A 16,634-nucleotide genomic window follows, 5' to 3' on the forward strand; every position below is an offset into this window, starting at 1 on the left:
GGCTGAAGTACCGCCTCCCCGCCGCCGCCATTGGCCGGAAGGGGAAAGAGGGGAAGGAGGAAGGAAAATGGCGGCGGCGAGTGGCGGCGCGATGCGGCGGCGGCCCGCGGCGGGCCTGGTCCGGGCGGTGCGCGCCATCTGCGGCAGCGGGCGGGCGGCGGCGGCGGCGGAGGCGGAGGGACTGAGGGCCGAGCAGCTGGCGGGGCGGCTGCGGGCGCAGAGGAGCCAGGAGGAGAAGCAGAACAGAGAGGTGAGCGATGCTGCGGCCCGGCCGGGCCCTGAGGAGCGGGACTACAGTTCCCGGCATGCACCGCGCCGCTGGGGCGCACACGCGGAACGGGGTCGGGTCCCTTGTCCTGCCCGGTCCGGGCGCTCCCTGTACCGGCTGTGGGTGGGATGGGCAGCCGGGGGGAGGGGGCGGGCAGGCGTTACCGTCGTGCCCGCGGGTTTTCCCTCCCCGCCTCGCCCGGGCAGCGGGGGAGGTTCTGGAGCGGGATTTGTGGGTGGCCGCTCCTGCGTGTGGCTAAGCGAGGTCGCACCGAGCTGGGTGGTGCGGTGGGATTGCGGGGACAGCGTCCGGCCTTCGTCTCCGTAGTGAGAGTCCTCCTCAGAATCACCGCTGCGTGAAGCCAGGAGCGGGAGCAGATGGAAAGCGAGCAAGTTGCCAAAGGTCACGCAGAGCCTACAGCTGTTTATCCTCCACCGATGGTGTTTTGTTCTCCCCTCAGATCCCCAAAGACCCAGCACAGAGATGGGTCCAGAAACTTGCCATGCTGAGCAAGCAGCTGCAGCAGATTCATCCCAACGTCCTGGCCAAAGTGCTCAAGCAGGCAACCGTGTACCAAAATGAGGAGATTGTGGTGATCAACAAACCCTACGGCCTTCCCGTGCATGGTGAGGAAAAGCCGACTGTGCCATATCCGCGCCTGTGCCGTAGAGGGGGAGATGGAAATGTCACTGTGGTGCTGGTGGGGGATCCTCTGTCTCTGTCCTCCCTGTGATGAGGTTTTCCTTCCCGGGGAGGGGTGCAGGGAGTTTGTCACCTTTAGATCACAGCCTTCACGTCACGTTTCAGAAGTAACTTAAGGTACACAGGGACGTGAACACCTCCTCTGATTGTCTTGCCCGTGGGTTATGCAGGTGGCCCCGGGATCAAGAATTGTATCACTGACGTGCTGCCAATTTTGGCCAAGATGTTGGAGAACATGAACGCCAAACCACTCCACCTCTGCCACCGGCTGGACAAAGAGACCACGGGTGTGATGGTGCTGGCACGGAGCAAGGAGGTGGCAGACAGGATCCGGCTTCTCTTCAAAACTCGTCAGGTGGAGAAGATCTACTGGTAGGAAAGGTTTGGGTGGAGAAGCAGCTTCAAAGGGTTTGAAAAGGGGACAAAGGGACGATCACCAGGGTGTGAGGACGGGCTTTGTGGAAGTGGCAGATCTTTGCTTATCTTCACTCAAGCGTCCTTTTACAGGGCTGGGTCATGGGGAGAGGGGGTGTGAGGGGAGGGTTCCCTTCCGGCTGGAGCGACACCCCGCAGACTTCTGTTTTCCCTCCCCAGGGCGATTAGCCTGGGGGACCCAGACCCTGCCGAGGGCATTGTGGATATCCCCATCGTGGAGAAGGAGGTGCGGAGCCACCAGTCGCACTACAAGGTGAGCCACGTGTCCTTCCCCCTCCCTGGCACCCCCGTCTTGATCTTCCTGTGGGCTCACCCTCTTGCCGCTGTTTAGATGACACTGGCCCCCAACTACCGCCTGTCTCCGGAGGATGGAAAGGTGATGAAAATCCGCAAGAACCGCAATGCCGAAAGTGCTGTGACGCGGTACCGCCTTCTGGCTAGCTCTTCCGCCTGCTCTCTGCTGGAGCTCCAGCCCATCACGGGTGAGGCCTGGCTGGGTGTCCCTGGGGTTGTGTCGGCTGCTGGCTGTGCTTTCCACGCGGCTCCGCAGCCAAGAGCAGCGCTGGAAGTGGGAACTTGTTGTTAGACACGACTGAAATCCTTTTTGGGCCAAAGCTGTGGGAATAAGCTACCCTGGGGTGATGATTTGCTGCCAGGCTGCTCTCCTGCTGCCAGCGATTTTGGCATGGCATTATCTGGTGCGGAGGGAGCTGAGTCGTGGCGCGGCTGGTCGTCACATTTCTCCTCTTTCTCTTCCCTCCTCAGGGGTGAAGCACCAGATCCGGGTTCACCTGGCCTATGGCTTGGGCTGCCCCATCCTGGGCGATCACAAATATTCGCACTGGAGCAAGTTGGCACCCCAGGTAAGGCAAGTCCTGCGTCGGGGGGGAAGCCAGAGCCAGATCTGGGGCCGTGCAGCCTGTTTGTGTCCCCTGCCTCCCCCAGGGCTGGGGTTTTCATGGCCCAGGTCGAAGAGATGGGGTTGTGGACGGGATGTTTTCTGTCCTTGCTGCAGAAGCTTCCTGAAATCACCTTGAAGAGGCTGAAGCTGGAGCAGAGCAAGGCTCGCCACCTCCCCCTCCACCTCCACGCCCACCGCCTCTCCCTGCCCCTGGGCCAGCAGATAGACCTCATCTGCAAGCCGCCCGTCTTCTTCCAGAAGACTCTGAAGAAGCTGGATCTGGATGTTGCTAACGACTAACGAGGCAGGACGGGTGCAGTACTGTGTATTACCGCATCTCCAGCACGTGGTAGTGCTGGGTCCAGCCGCTCTGGAGTGGTGTCCGGCTTGGAGCCAGCAGTGTGATGAATTCTATGGTCTCTGCTGCTTGCCAGAGACCTCCTGTGTTGGTATGGGTGTTTCTGGCTTCAAACCAGGTACCTGTGTGTGTTTCTTGCCCTGATTTGGTGCAGAAACGTGGCTGGGAACCCTGAAGAGCCTCTTGTTTAGACAAATGAGACTGGGTAGAAACCAGGCTTTGCCCAGTCCGTGTTTTAAACTTGTCTGTGAGCAATAAAAGATCCGGTTCCTGCCGAGGTGAAGGGTTGCGTGTCTCTCTGCTCAGGCCAGGCGGATCTCAGTCCCTGGGCAGGTTTGATCGTACCTGGGTGCAGTCCCTCCTGGTTTGAGGGCTGTTGTTTGTCCCTCTAGAGCTGTTTAGCAGTCTGTCCCTCACATCCTGGCGCTCTGTGTTCCAATTTGGAGACTCCCCTTCATTCGAAAATCCATCGAAAGTGCAATTTGGCAGCAGCCGTGGGGTTTTTTGGTTGGTTTTTTTTTGCTGTGCCAAGAGATTGTGCAGGGAGTTCCTCTGCTTGGCTTGGCCGAGCAGCTCCGGGACTCCCTCCACTCTGCACTGCCGGAGGTGTTGGCACGGGATTCTGGGCGCTGACTGCGCCACCAGGAGAAGCTTTTCTATTCCAGCACCCCTTCTGATTTCCCCATCGCTTATTTCTAGATCCCGTTACTGGGATCCCTCTCCCTCGGGAGCTCACCTTGGAGCCGGGTTCCTTCCCCCGAGAGGGAGACAAATGGAGAGACTGAAAGGCCGGGGAACCGCAGCTGATATTCTGCCTCAAAATTGCAGCCACCAGCGTTTGGTGTCTCTTGGCCTGTCCCCAGGATTTTCTCCAGCCCCTTGGGCTGGTTTGGGTGCTGGAAAGGGCTCTTTGTACCCCATGGGGCCACCATGTACCTGGCTGGGGCTTTTTAGTAGGGCAATGCCCTGTGCCTTGCCTCCCCGCTCCTCACGCGGGGTGAAAATAACTGGGGAGCCCCACGCCCCTCCAAGGCACCGCCAGAAATATATCTGCTTATGAGAGAGGGCCGTAAAACCACGAGGAGCCGGGGAGCGGCTGCGGCCGGGGAGGAATGCTGCCTTCCCAGCCCGATGCCACAGCTGCTATATTTTAATTTTTTTTCTTCTATTTTGGGGCATGCTATTTGGGAAAAGGCTTCCCCCTGTAATTACCAGTTGATTTAATGCGCTGTTTAAGCTGTCATTTACAGCCGCCTGGTACCGAGCGCTTGACAAGTGATGCCTTCAGTCCTACAAAATCACTCCTTGAGCCAGTCACGCCTCAGACGACACCAGAGCCTCCGGGCAGCAGCAGCAGTCGCCGTCGTCTCCTTTTCCTCAATAGAAAAATGTCGCTCTCGCACACGGCCGCCGAGTACATGCTCTCTGACGCTCTCCTCCCGGATCCCGGTGGTTCCCGAGCCAAGGGTCTGCGTCTGGAGCTGCCGAGCGATCGCTTGCTGAAGTTCGTCACCGTGGGGCTTCCCCTTTTCCTTGTCTCGCTGGCTTTCGCCCGGGAGTTCTCCACCGGTGAGTCACGGCTTTTGCACCAGGGATCTTTGTGTCGCGGGCAGTTGCCGGCGGTGGTTTGGTTGTCACTGCAAAACCCTCGTGTTCACACCGGCGTGGTTGCGGTGTGAGGCGGGGCAGCCTGGAAATCCTGTTCTAGGAAGTGTTGTTTCTCAGGGATATTTATTGGTTGTTTCTAATGGATTATTGATCACTGGGAAAGCCCGGGAAGAGCTGTCCTTAACCCCAGGACTGGCGGTGAGGCAATGCCCCACCTTGGCTGCTTGCCCCCAGCACCTTTGGGTGCTGCAGGGTCGTTTCCGAGGAGGAGGGTGCCAGCAGGGCAGCTCAGGGGATACGTCCCGCCAGGGTTTGCGAGGGCAGCACACAGAGGGTTGCATTGATGGTGCGTCGCAACCTCAGGCTAAATCTGGCCTCAGCTGACGACCCACTGCTGCCCCTGGGGATTTGGTTTGACTCCGGTTCCTGGCCAGTACCCACGGCTGTACTTAAAGGGTTTGTGTTCGGGAAGTGATGGAAAAGGCCTTGCTGGGAAATGCAGCGGTGGGGAAGGACAGCTACAAAATGACTGTGAAAAAGGCTTTTTGAATTCACAGTGATGCCTTAGATGTAATCGTCCTCCTGTAAGGTGCTGGCACCTGGCTGCGGAGCTCTCTCTCGTGCTTGCTGGACCCCTGTGGCTGAGATTCACCCTTCCTCTCACCCTAGGCTCACAGATCAGCTGCTTCTCTCCCACCAACTTCACGGGGAAGCAGTCCGCCTATGTTGACACAGCTTGCTGGGACTCCCTCATCCACCATGGCTTTGACGCTGAGGGACACACCATCACCAAATCCCTCTGGGCTCTCAAGGTACAGGTCGAGCTCGCGTCTGGGTGCCCTCAGGTCCCACCTGGGCGTGCGGCGGAGGTGAAGCAACTCCGCACGGCTCAACGCCCACTTGTGTCCTTTACCCAGGTCTTCCCCTACTCGCTGCTGGTTGTGGCGGTGCTCATGTACCTGCCCTACCTGCTCTGGCGTTATGCGGCCGCTCCCGCCCTCCACTCCGACCTCCTCTTCATCATCGATGAGCTGGACAAATCCTACAACCGCTCCGTGCGCCTGGTGCAGCACATGAGGAAGGTCCAGCAGGCCAGCACCGAGCCAGAGCGATTCTGGGAGGAATACGAGAGGTGAGGCAGCCTCGACTGGTCGCTGTGTCCCTCTGAAGTCCCTCTGCATGGCGTTGTGGCTGCAGCCACGTTCAGGACGGATTTTGGTGAAGCAGCTCAGTTTAGGGGGGTGGCTCTAAGTCCCCACTGTGTCCCCTTTGTCCCCAGGGCCCGCCGGGAGAGGTACTTCGAGTTCCCGTTGCTGGAGCGCTACCTCACCTGCAAGCAGCACGCCCACTCCCTGGCGTTCATCTACATCCTGAGGAACCTGCTCCTGCTCTTGTTCTTGGCTGCCACCTGCCTCTACCTCGTCTTCCTCCACCTCAACATCTTCTTCCAGGATGAGTTCAGCTGCTCCATCAAAACGGGGCTGCTCCAGGCGGAGCCCCACATCCCCCTGTTCATCCCCTGCAAGCTGGTCTTCTTCTCCGTCTTCCAGCTCATCAGCCTCTCGGTCGGCAGCGTCTACGTCCTCCTCCTACCCGTCGTCATCTACAACGCCCTGCAGCTCTGCCAGTGGGACAAGGGGCTACTCTCCATCTACGAGATGCTGCCTGCCTTCGATCTCCTCAGCCGCAAGATGCTCACCTGCCCTGTCAATGACCTCAACGTCATCCTCCTCTTCCTCCGGGCCAACATCTCTGAGCTGACCTCCTTCAGTCGCCTCAATGCAGTCAGTGCCTTGAGGGAAGCCACCGCCAACAAGCAGGACATCGATACCGTCATCGACTTCATGACACTGCTGGCTGGGCTGGAGGCCACCAAGCCCAAACACCACGCTTGCGTCCCCGAGGCTGACGGCAGCGCACCCCTCTCCAACGGCGGGGTCCTAGGTAGGCTTTTTCAGTAGAGAAAACTTCTTCACTCTCCTCTTGGCTCCCGCACCACCGGATCCCGCCCTGGGGGTGAGGCTGGATCCATCTGCCGTGGCCCTAAACCCATTGCCAGGACCTTAAGGGGTTTTTTGGGGGGAACTGGGGGGCTGCTGGGGGTCCGTTTCCAGCCAGGGATGGGTTCTGCCAGCTGGGATGCGATGCTACCGCGAGCCCACACGTGGGCAGGAGTTGCTATAGGAACAGAAAGCGGAGAGCTTGCCACTTAAACCCGAGCTCTGGGCAAACCGGGGGGCTGGGGGGGGGGTCCCCATTTTTGGCCCAGCCTGCTGGGAGTGGGGTTGGGAGCTTTAAATCCTGGGGGGGGCTGATGCTAAGGCTCCCTGCCTCTGTTAGCATGGTGCTGGTGGGGACACGGGCTGCGTGGGGAGACAGAGATGGGTCTCCAAGGTAGAGCCACATCCCCTGGGGCCGGCACCAGGCACCGCTGCTCCCTGTCCCCCGCGCTTTGGGTTTCAGGGAGCCGGGGGTGCCCCCTTTGCAGTCCTACGGGGATCCCCGACCTGCACAGCAGGCTCTGCGAGACGGCTCATCCCGGGCAGGGTGGGAGCCAGGACACCTGGGCTCCTTTCCTGGCCCTGAGCACAGACTGAGGGCTGCAGTTTTTAAAAAAAAAAAAACAACCACCCAGATTGAGCTGAATTTAGCATCCTCATTGGCATGGCAACCACAGGGCTAGCACAACTGGCTCTCGGGCTAGTGGTACGCTAGCGGAGAAAGCCCAAGATCCCAGTTTGCGATCGCCCAGTTAATTAACTTCTTCCTCTTCCCTCCCCTTGCCCAGATATGAAGCCTGGAGCAGAAGGGATGGGAGAAGCCTCCCGGGACTCGCTGGGCTCCGCCTGACCCCCAGAGCAAGCAGCAGGCAGGGTGGCTGCTGCCAGGACCTGCCTGGTTGCCCTGCTGGGAACCAGTTTGATCCAATTCCTTGTTGCCAGTGGTTGCTCGAGCACATTAAACTCTGGTTTTGATACAGTCTGGTGGGGTGACGTCTGTAACGCGACAGGGCTGAGCTTGCCCGCTGTCTTCCCGCGTTTGGGGTTCCCCTTTTTGGGGGTGGGGTTGATGTGTCCCTCTTCTCCAGCAAAAAAAGGTTAAACAATCAATTTTTTTGTGCAGAGACTCTCTCGGATGTCTTAGTCCAAGCGCTGGGTGCCACATCGTGCCTCTTCCACACAGATTTCCCTGCTGTTACGGGAGGAGGGGGGAATGGAGGACTAAGGGATGTTCCTCTGAAGGAAAAAAAGATCCAAGAATAAACCGACCTGGTTTATTACCTATTTATTAATTTCCTCCCACCACAAAGCGACACGTCTTCTGCAGCTCCGTGTCCCAGCCCCAGTCTTGGCGTTTGTTTATGGGGTTTTTTGACAGAGCTCCTCTCTCCCCACCCTGTCCACCCCGTAGACGGAGGGAGGAGCAGCAGTGAGGGGTTCAGTTCCTATCAGTGTGTCCTGCTCCTCGGCTTAACATAATTTTTCATAAATTTCATTTTAAATTGGCTCATTTTTTTTTTTTTTTTTCCCCTGCAGCCTTGACTTCAGGCCAAAGAGGAGCCAGAAAGCGTTTAATTAATAAGACAGTAATCAAGCCAGATCGGAAAGGCACGGTGCCAGCAGCCCTGAGCTGCTCTGCGTAGAGGTCTGAGATCTTTCTGTCGTCCCCTCACCTAAATCCCCGGGGAGAACCGGGAGCCCGGGAGGAGAAGCAGCTCCCTCCCTCCGGCTGTTGCGGGCAGGGTGTCCAGGAGGAAGGGGGGTGCGGGCAGCCCCTGGGTGTTGTAGAGCGTGCAGGACCGGTACTCGCAGGGCCACTCGGCCCAGGCATAGCGTAAGCCCAGCACCAGCGTCCCGCAGCCGGCCAGGGCCAGCGTCACCGTGTGGGACTCCACCGCCACCACGGGTGCCGGCAGCCACCCGCATGGGGACAGTTGGCTGGAGCAGCAGACCTGGGTGGGGGGGACAAACCTCCATCAAGGTGGGATTCCCCCTCCCGGCCCTGGGGCGGAAGCTTTTTCCCCCTCCTCACCTCGAATGCCCGTGCATCCCGCCGGCAGAAGACGAGCTCCTGGGTGTAGGTGACGTTCAGCAGAGCCCTGGTCATGTCCAGGACGGCCCGGGTGGGGTACGGCCCCTGGAAAACCAGGTCTTTCTCCCCGTATGCCACAGCCCTGGCGCCCAGGTGCAGCCGGTGGGCCACGTTCTGCTTGTCCCGGGGGTGGATGCTGCCGAGGAAGAGGAGGGAGGTGGGGTTGGTAGCCGATAGCTTCATCCCTACGCCCTCGCTGCCCGGGACTTGCCTGCCATAGGGAGAGTGCTCGTCACACAGATCCACGGCCACGGCCATGAAGGTGCGGGGCAGCCTGGCGTTGGGGACAACCCCCAGGTCGGCTGTTTGGTGCCAGCGGAGACGGGCGAAGCTGTCGTCCGGGCTCTGCCGCCGATAGCTGGACAACTGTGAGGCAGGGCGGGGAGAGCTGGAGAAGCCGTTGCTCCCAAAACCGGTGCTCCTTGGCACCCCGGCAGGACGTATCCACGAATTTATGGCATCCTCTCCCTCCTGCCGGCTTGGAAGCAGCCTCCGGGGTGTGAAAGGATGGGTAAACCCCCTCCCCACCCAAGCATGGCGATGCTGTCCCCTCAGGAGGGTGGGGGTCCTGCCCCTCACCTGCACAAAGCCGAATGGGAGGAGTGGCTCCGTCTGCCCAGCCGATCCGGCGTGGAAAGCGCGGCGCCAGTCGGCGATGAGCGCGGGGAAGGTGCAGTTGTACCAGTCCGTGTGCAGGACGGTGTTGTCCTCGCCTGTCCCAAAAAACGAGAGGCTGGTGAAAGCCCGGTGGGATAATGGGGGGCTGCTGCACCCCAGGGTGGGGGAAAATTGGGTGGGCTTACCCTGGTACCAAGCGACACCCCGCAGCGTCATGTTGAGCAGCGGGTGGATCATGGCATTCCAGAGCACGGAGGGCGTTTGCGGGCCGGAGAGGTGCCGGTGTGGGGAGATGCTGGAAGACAAAGCTGGGCTTAAGGGGATGCAAAGCACAAGGCCAGCCCCGAAGCTGGGGCTTCAGGAGCCAGGCTTGCATGGTTAAAGCAAGCGCCGCGCAAAAGGGGAGCCCTGGGGTCCCCCCCATCCCCTTTACCTGCCAAGATGTGCTCTTGGCATGGGAGGGGATTTTACCCAGAGCGGGTAAAACGATGCGTGGAGGGGACAGGGGAGGTGGGGCAGGAGGGATAGAGCATGCCCCCCAAAAGCGGTGCAGTGTGGGGCAGGAGGTTTTTCCGCTGTGTCTTGTCTCACCTCCCTACGTCTTCCAGCAGCCCGCATGCCCGCAGAGCCCTCTGAGAGGACCAGGCCTCGATGGGGGTGCCCCCCCAGGCCGCCTCCACCAGCCCCACGGGGTACCGCAGAGCCTCGTAGAGGTAGCGCCCCAACAGCCAGCAGACGGCCGAGAAGTAGGTGAAATTCCCGTGGCCCAGGTTTTCTGTTCAAAAAAGCAGGCTGCGAAGGAAAAAAGAGGGGGGGGAGAAGCCATTTCCAGGCTTTTTTTTGGTTTTTTGGAGGCACGTTGCACTCACCGGCCGTCGGGATGGACCACGGCAAGTCGATTTGCTTCAGATCCTCCAGTTCCACGTCGGAGCGGGCAGGCGCCGCGGCGAAGATGCGGACGTAGGGGTAGCGAGCAGCAGCAGCGAGCTCTTGGCTGGCGTTGGCAATCTAGGGAAGGGTCGGGATCCCTGCCTGATCCCTGCCTGATGCCTGCCTGATCTGGCAGGATCGGGCCATGCCACTGGCACTTACCTGCAGGACTGTCATTGCCATGTTGCTCTGCCCACTGCAAAGCCACACATCCCCAAAGTAGATGTCCCGCAGCGTCACGTTCTCTGAGCCCTGCCTGGCCGTCAGTGTGTAGGGACCACCCCGATCCATAGGGTCCAGGACCGTTGTCCATGTCCCAGAAGGTCCTAGAAGAAGAGGATGGTGCTCGCTTAGCTTTCACAACCCCTACAAAGACCTCAAGACCTTCGCAACGAGGTTGGATGAGCAACCAACAACCGGTGGGGATGGACAGGCGACGTGGGAAAGCTTCCCCACTGCGGAGCTGGGCTGGGGAAATGGATTTTGGAAGGTGTCCGCCATCAGAGGGTCTTTCCTCCTGCAGGATCTTAGGGGTTAAAAAGAAAATCCTGAAGACAAATGTGTGTCAGAGCAGAAGCTGCTGGGAGGAACCAGGATTACAGGAGCAGCTTGGTGTGTGTGACACCGAGATGTCTCCAGCTAATTTTAGAGGCGCCGAATCGAGGCGTAAAGATATTCTGCTGGAGTTTAGCGTGGATTTTCTGGCCCGGCTGGGGCGGATCCTGTAGATCTCCTGATAGCAGCGGATCGCTGCTCTCTCACAAGACACATCCGGGCTTTCCAGCTTGTGGAGGAGCCCTTTAGGCAGCAGCTTCACACCCCCAGAGGTGATGAGCAGCCCCCCCCCCCAATCCACTAGGCAGGGAAAGAGCCCACCAGCTGAGATCTGAGATGCCTCCGAGCCCTCCCACCCTCAAGGAAGGCTCTGCCTGCAGAAGCACCATCCTTCAGGGCTTCGAGATCCTCCAAGGGGGAAAACATAAAAAAAAAAAAGCCAGGAGTGCTCTGGAGATTTCCCCGGAGATGGTTTTGACAGGGAGAGGAGCTAAATTCCCCCCCTCCCCTCCGCAGCCTCAGCGTTTGGCTCAAGCCTACGCCGTGCCACCCACTCCAGCGGCAGCTCGGCTCCCGCTCGGTGCCTACGGGATCCCGCTGTTGGGAAACCGAAGTGAGCAAAGGCCAGCGTCGGCAGGGAGGGGGTGGCTGAACTGCCCCCTCCCCAGATCTCCCGGGGAAGGGGAAAGCACGGTCCATCAGCAGGTCTGATTTGGGCTCGAACGTGCTCCTCGGCCACCAAAACCACCAGCAAAGGTCCCGGACTGACCTTTAACTCGTGCCGTCTTCTTCATGACAATGAGGCCGCCGTCCCCAGAGACGACCATGGTCACCACGGCCCCTGGCTCCCCGTAGCCCCACACCATGGCCCCCGCCGGCTCCTTCTGCAACACCATGTGGTCACCGTAGTAGGATGCGAAGCCAAGCGTTGCCCCTAGGATCAACAGACACTGCAAACATCATCTCCAAGAGGCAAAAAGCAACGAGAAAAATCCCCGGTGTGGCCTCCAACTCCCTCTTAAATACAGATTATTTGAGATCCTGCTTAATTGATAGCTTCCTTCAGTCCCGGTCAACCTTACGGTGGTTAAAATCACCAAGGAGCTGAGGAAACGGCAGGATGTGAAGTCCCCAAGAGAGCCCAGCCCTGTGAGGGAAGTCACCTCGCAAAGCACGGGAGTTTGGATACAGATTTCCATAAAAATTCTCCTAATAACAGTATGGAAGAATCCCCACCAGCCCAGTCTTCCTAATAAATACGTTCTGACATATTTTTCCCTCGCAAAAAAATGTTTGGCGAGTGGTGGGATGGGAAACACCAGGCATGCGGCACTGGCAAAGCAGGGACAGGAACAGAGGTCTCAGCCCTGGCACCCCAAAAGCCCCATTTTTGGGGCATGAAAATAAAACCACATTTGAAAGGGGGTCAGGGCAACGTTTGCAGGCATGGAGAGGCGATCTGGGCAGCAATCCCTGTTGTAGCGATGAAATTGGGGCTCACAGAGCCCTGTCTCCTCCGCAGCTCGTCCCAGGCTGGGTTTAACGAAGGAAAGAAATTACGTCCTCGGCCTCTCTGAAATCAGCCGCATTGCTGGTCCCACCGTCTCATGCAACGAGGCTCCGGGAGAGATGAGTTACATAAAAAACCAAGTCGGAGGAGAAAAAAAAAAAAATAACACCCAAACCGAGACGCCAGGGAAGAGACTGGAGGCTATAAAAAGCAGCTGGGAGGAGGGAAGAGAGGAGAGCCCACGAGACGCCGCCGAGGAGCCGCATGCGACTCCCGCCTTACGTAAAGCATCGTCCCACGGCGGCAGCGACGTGCCAAGGACGTCGAAGAGGGGCTGGGGCGGTGCAAGGGGTGTCGAAGAGGGGTTGGGGGGGATGCCAAGGACATGAGAGGGGCCTGGGGGGTGCAAAGGGCCCTGAAGCAGGGCTGGGAGGGTGCCAAGGGCATCCAAGCGGGGCTTAGGGGATGCCAAGGGCCCCGAAGCGGGGCTCGGGGGGGGTGCGAAGGGTGGCGAAGCGGGGCTGGGGGGTGCCAGGGACATCAAGGCGGGGTTCTGGGGGTACCGAGGGCCCCGAAGCGGGGTCGTGCTGCGGAGGCTGGGGGCGCGGAGCCAGCCCCCCCCCCCCCCCCCCCCGGCCTTTACCTGCCGCCACCGGGGCCAGCGCCAGCAGCACCCACGCCGCCAGCAGCACCCACGCCGCCATCCTGGGGGGGACAACGGGGCGTCAGGGCGCCGCTGCCCCCCGGGGGCGCCAGGCCCCGCCCCGTGTGGGCGTGGCAAGCACATGGGGCGTGGCCTAAGCACGCGGCGGAGGGGGGGCGGTTGCCAAGCGACAGCGTCCTCACGACAGCCGGAGGCGCCGGCTCGGCCTGGCCGGGTCGGGTCGGAGGGAAGGGGCCGGGGAAGGGGCCGGGGTCGCGGGGCCGAGGGAAGCGGGTGCGGGACGGCGCCCAGGGGGGACCGGGGGTGCCCGGGGGCGGGGGTCCGGGGGTCCGGGGCCCTCTGTAACCGCTCACCCCACCCTGTCCGGGCAGCCTCGGCGCATGCGCAGTGCGTGGTGGCCGTGCGCAAGCGCAGCGGGCGGGGAGGGGGAGCGCCCCCTAGCGGCGGCGCTGTCCCCCACCCTCTCCCATCCCTGAGACCGCGGGTTCGAGTCCCGGCGCTGCCCGGTCGGGACCGCGGGGGTGCGGGTCGCGGTAAACCCCGGTTGTGCCGCTGCAGGGGGGCCGGGAGAGGCGGCCATGTCCACCTCCTTCTCCAACACCACCCTACGGCTGCCCGCCGGCTTCCAAAACCTGCTGGAGGGGCTGGCACTGGAGGTGCTGCGGGTGCAGCCCACCGACGTGGTGGCCTTCGCCGCTCGGCACTTCCAAACGCTGCTGGAGCAGAGAGAGGGTGAGTGGCCCGGCCTGGCAGCACCCATCCCTGCACCTCCACCCCCACGCTGCATTCATTGCCTGCCCATCCTGCATGGCATCGTGCCTGCCCCGTGTGCCCATCACCCGGGGCGCCACACCTGCCCCTTGTGCCCGTCCTGGGGGACCTCACCCCTTGCTCATCCCTCGTGCCATCAGCCCTGCCCCGCGTGCCCATCCCCGGGGTGTCAGGCCTGCCCCGCGTGCCCATCACCCGTGGCGTCAAGCCTCCTCCTTCCCCAGACACCTCGGCCGACCCAGCGGCGTGGGGAGCCCGGCTGGTGGACGAGGTTCTCACCCAGCCCCCTTGCCAGGTAGGCTGCCCTCCCTGCCCACCCCTCCGGTCCTGAATTTGGGGTGCTGGGACCCCGCACCCACCCTGGCCCTGCTGCCCTTGTCCCACACCACCTAATTTTTAGGTTTTCCTGCTTTTCCTCCAGGAGCCGGAGGAGGACGAGGAGAAGGAGGACAAGGACAAGGAGGAGGAGAAGGCAGGGGAGCAGCCAGGCAGTGTTCCATCCACAGCCACAGTAAGAGACACAGCGCCCGCACCCAAAACGGGGTTATTTGAGCCCAAAACAGCATCCGGGGTACCTGACAGCACCCATCAGCACCGACACACCGTGATTCCTCCCCAAAAATTGTCACCGTGACAGGGGCAAACCCATGGCCGAAGGGGATCGTGTCCCCATGACACTCTTTTTAAAAGGGACACCTCCCTCGGGACCTGACCCGAGCACTCGCCCCAAATCCCCTGTTTGGGGACCCAAAATGAGGTGCCACAACTCAAAAAAAACCCCAGACCCCTCAATTTCCCCACCACCCTTCTCGGAGGCAGGTGATGATCTCCCGTCCCACTCCCGGGGCACTTTTTTAATGAGAATTTTTATTAATGAGGTCCCCGCCGTTATTAGCGACTCTCACCTGAGATTTCTTCCCTAAAAAAACCCGGGTTTAGGAGCTGGGCTGAGCTCGAGACGATATTTTAAGGCTCTATATTTAGGCCCCTGCATCCCCGGAGGTTGTCAAAAATTTAATAGCGTCCCCGGAGTGAAGGAGGGATGTGACATTGCTCCTCTTCTACCCCCCTCCTCCAAGAGCTGAGATGCCTCCCTGGCATTTTGGGGAGCGCGGGGGGATCCCCCCATCTTATTCTGACTGGTGGAAATTCAGGTTTTCCCATCCTGAGTGATTTTAAAATCCCAGCCAGCGCTGAAAAATAAAAAAAAGGAGTGATGCGTCAAAACCGGCTGCTCTTTTTTAGGGGGGGGGGACTGAATCCCCCCACCCATGCTCACCCCGGTTTCTCCCCCCCGCCCTCACTTTCCTGTTTTTCCAGGGGGAAGCCGGCCATATGCGGCGTGCGGCACTCGCCCACGGTGGCACGGGGCACAGCGGGCGGCTCCCCCGGGGAAAAACAGGAAGGAAGGATGGGGGGGAAAAAAAAAAAAAAAAAAAAGCTGGCGGGGACCCCGCGCCGGGGCCGATGCCAACCGGCTACGCCTTGACCCCCCCGGCACCGCCTCACCGGCTGCTGGCTCCCGCTTCGGCAGCCAGCAGCGCTGCCCGCCCAGGGCACCCTTCCAGCACCTAATTCCCTTTTTTTTTTTTTTAATAAGGATTTTTTAACACCTCGGTGCCACCATCTCGAATCACGACGGCGGGATGTTTCCGCCAGCCGTGGTGCCCGTTTCTTCCCCTTTTTCTGAAATACAAGTTATTTTATCGGGATTCAGATTTAGGAGATGCTGGAGCACCCGGAATAGCATCACCCCAATATTCCTTCCTCAGGGTGGGTTGTTTTCTCAGATGAAGGGGCCCAGGGATGAAAAACGCAGAACCTGGAACGGGCTCAAAACCCGCCGTTAATGATTAGAAATGTTCTGGCATTTCGCGTCCCTCCTCCGCAGCCGCAGCCTGCGGGAGACGCCGGCACTCGGTGGCTCTGCCAGGACCGGGGGGGCCATGGCCGGAGCGGATTTTGGGGATGGGGGGGACCGTGTGCCGCTGGCAAAAATGGGGTGCCATCGACTCTTGCGTTGAAACTGCTGCCAACCCCGCAGTTTTTGTGCATTTTTGGGGGTTTACTGGTACCAGGATGATCCTCTCGGCATTTTGCATCCTAGTTTTGGGGCTAATTTTTGCAGATCCTTGATGTGCGAATCATCCTGAAAACCCTTTCCACTCAGCTCCCCCAAAACCCCCCCTCTGGAGCAGGCAGCAATGGATCTGGAGGTCCTAAAAAAGAAAAAAAAAAAAAAAAAAGGGAAAGGGATTGTTTTCCCTTCTAAAAATCCCAGCGGAGTGGATGAGGTTTCTCCTGGAAGCTGGAGCGGGGGTTTCTGGAGCAGAGCTGTTTCCCCCCTGCCGCGCCGGTGGGAAGAGGTGGCGGTGGAAAGGCGGCTTCAGCGGGGAAAGCCGGGTGCCGGCGGGGAACTGGGGGATGCTCGGGGAGCACCCATCTCCCCGGGTGCGGGGTTTGGGTGCTGCTGGGCAGGGGGTTGACCTGGAGTGGCCTTGGGGACGGAGATGGAGACGGGGATGGGAAGGGGATGGGGACAGGGAAGGGACAGGGATGAGGGTGAGGATGGGATGGGGACAGGGACAGGGATGGGGACAAAGATGGTGGGCTTGAGGTTGGGGATGGCACGGGCATGGGGACAAGGGTGGGAACAGATGGTGAGGTTGAAGTTGGGGACAGGGACAGGGATGGGGATGATGAGGGGGATGGGGACAAGGATGGGGACAGGGAAGGGGACAGTGATGGAGACAGGGAAGGGGACGATGATGGGGATGGGGACAGGGATGGAGATTATGAGGGGGACGGGGACAAGGATGGGGACAGGGAAGGGGACAGTGATGGGGACAGGGATGGGGATGGGGACAGGGATAGGCATGATGAGGGGGCCGGGGACAAGGCCGGGGACAGGGATGGAGATTATGAGGGGGACGGGGACAAGAATGGGGCAAGGAAGGGGATGGGGACAGGGACGATGGGGCTGAAGTTGGTTATGGGGACAGGGACGGGGACAGGGACGGGGATGGGGACACAGATGGCGGTGGAGGTGATGGGGATGAGGACAGGGATGGGGATAGTGACAGGGCTGGTGGCAGCAGTGGGAACAGTGCCAGTGCCAGGAATGGGGACGGTGATGCCAACGGGACAGGGATGCTGGCGGTGACAGTGACGATGCTGGAAGGTGGGTGCCACCGGACCCCCAAGTGGGACGCAGCCCCGTGA

The 16,634-nt window shown here is 60.3% G+C and overlaps 3 protein-coding genes across 5 annotated transcripts; 2 read left to right on the plus strand and 1 right to left on the minus strand.

Moving 5' to 3' along the window:
* Positions 1–58: 58 nt before the first annotated feature.
* RPUSD4 (RNA pseudouridine synthase D4) lies at positions 59–4,162 on the plus strand. The gene is made up of 7 exons (XM_054802881.1): positions 59–250; positions 729–894; positions 1,141–1,342; positions 1,565–1,658; positions 1,737–1,887; positions 2,171–2,268; positions 2,421–4,162. Exons 1-7 carry the CDS (start codon positions 68–70, stop codon positions 2,604–2,606), a joined length of 1,080 nt encoding a protein of 359 aa, XP_054658856.1. The 5' UTR covers positions 59–67; the 3' UTR covers positions 2,607–4,162.
* Positions 3,888–7,412, plus strand: PANX3 (pannexin 3). Its single transcript, XM_054802874.1, has 5 exons — positions 3,888–4,233; positions 4,942–5,084; positions 5,190–5,404; positions 5,552–6,216; positions 7,061–7,412. The coding sequence occupies exons 1-5, from the start codon at positions 3,888–3,890 to the stop codon at positions 7,120–7,122; spliced, it is 1,431 nt and encodes a 476-aa protein (XP_054658849.1). The 3' UTR covers positions 7,123–7,412.
* A 130-nt stretch (positions 7,413–7,542) lies between these two features.
* SIAE (sialic acid acetylesterase) lies at positions 7,543–13,367 on the minus strand. Of its 3 annotated transcripts, none has more exons than XM_054802868.1 (11): positions 12,995–13,367; positions 12,621–12,682; positions 11,237–11,401; positions 10,075–10,238; positions 9,852–9,990; positions 9,574–9,757; positions 9,168–9,277; positions 8,944–9,077; positions 8,576–8,730; positions 8,305–8,500; positions 7,543–8,224 (listed from the first exon to the last, which is right to left on the minus strand). In XM_054802868.1, exons 1-11 carry the CDS (start codon positions 13,219–13,221, stop codon positions 7,946–7,948), a joined length of 1,815 nt encoding a protein of 604 aa, XP_054658843.1. In that variant the 5' UTR covers positions 13,222–13,367; the 3' UTR covers positions 7,543–7,945. The 3 variants fall into 3 exon arrangements, with proteins under 3 accessions (XP_054658843.1, XP_054658842.1, XP_054658841.1); XM_054802867.1 differs by lacking the exon at positions 12,995–13,367 and adding an exon at positions 12,260–12,373 and having other exon boundaries at positions 12,621–12,670; XM_054802866.1 differs by lacking the exon at positions 12,995–13,367 and having other exon boundaries at positions 12,260–12,741.
* Between the last annotated feature and the right edge of the window lie 3,267 nt (positions 13,368–16,634).

The sequence above is a fragment of the Grus americana genome, chromosome 24 (assembly GCF_028858705.1).
Source record: "Grus americana isolate bGruAme1 chromosome 24, bGruAme1.mat, whole genome shotgun sequence".
NCBI classification, from domain to species: domain Eukaryota; kingdom Metazoa; phylum Chordata; class Aves; order Gruiformes; family Gruidae; genus Grus; species Grus americana.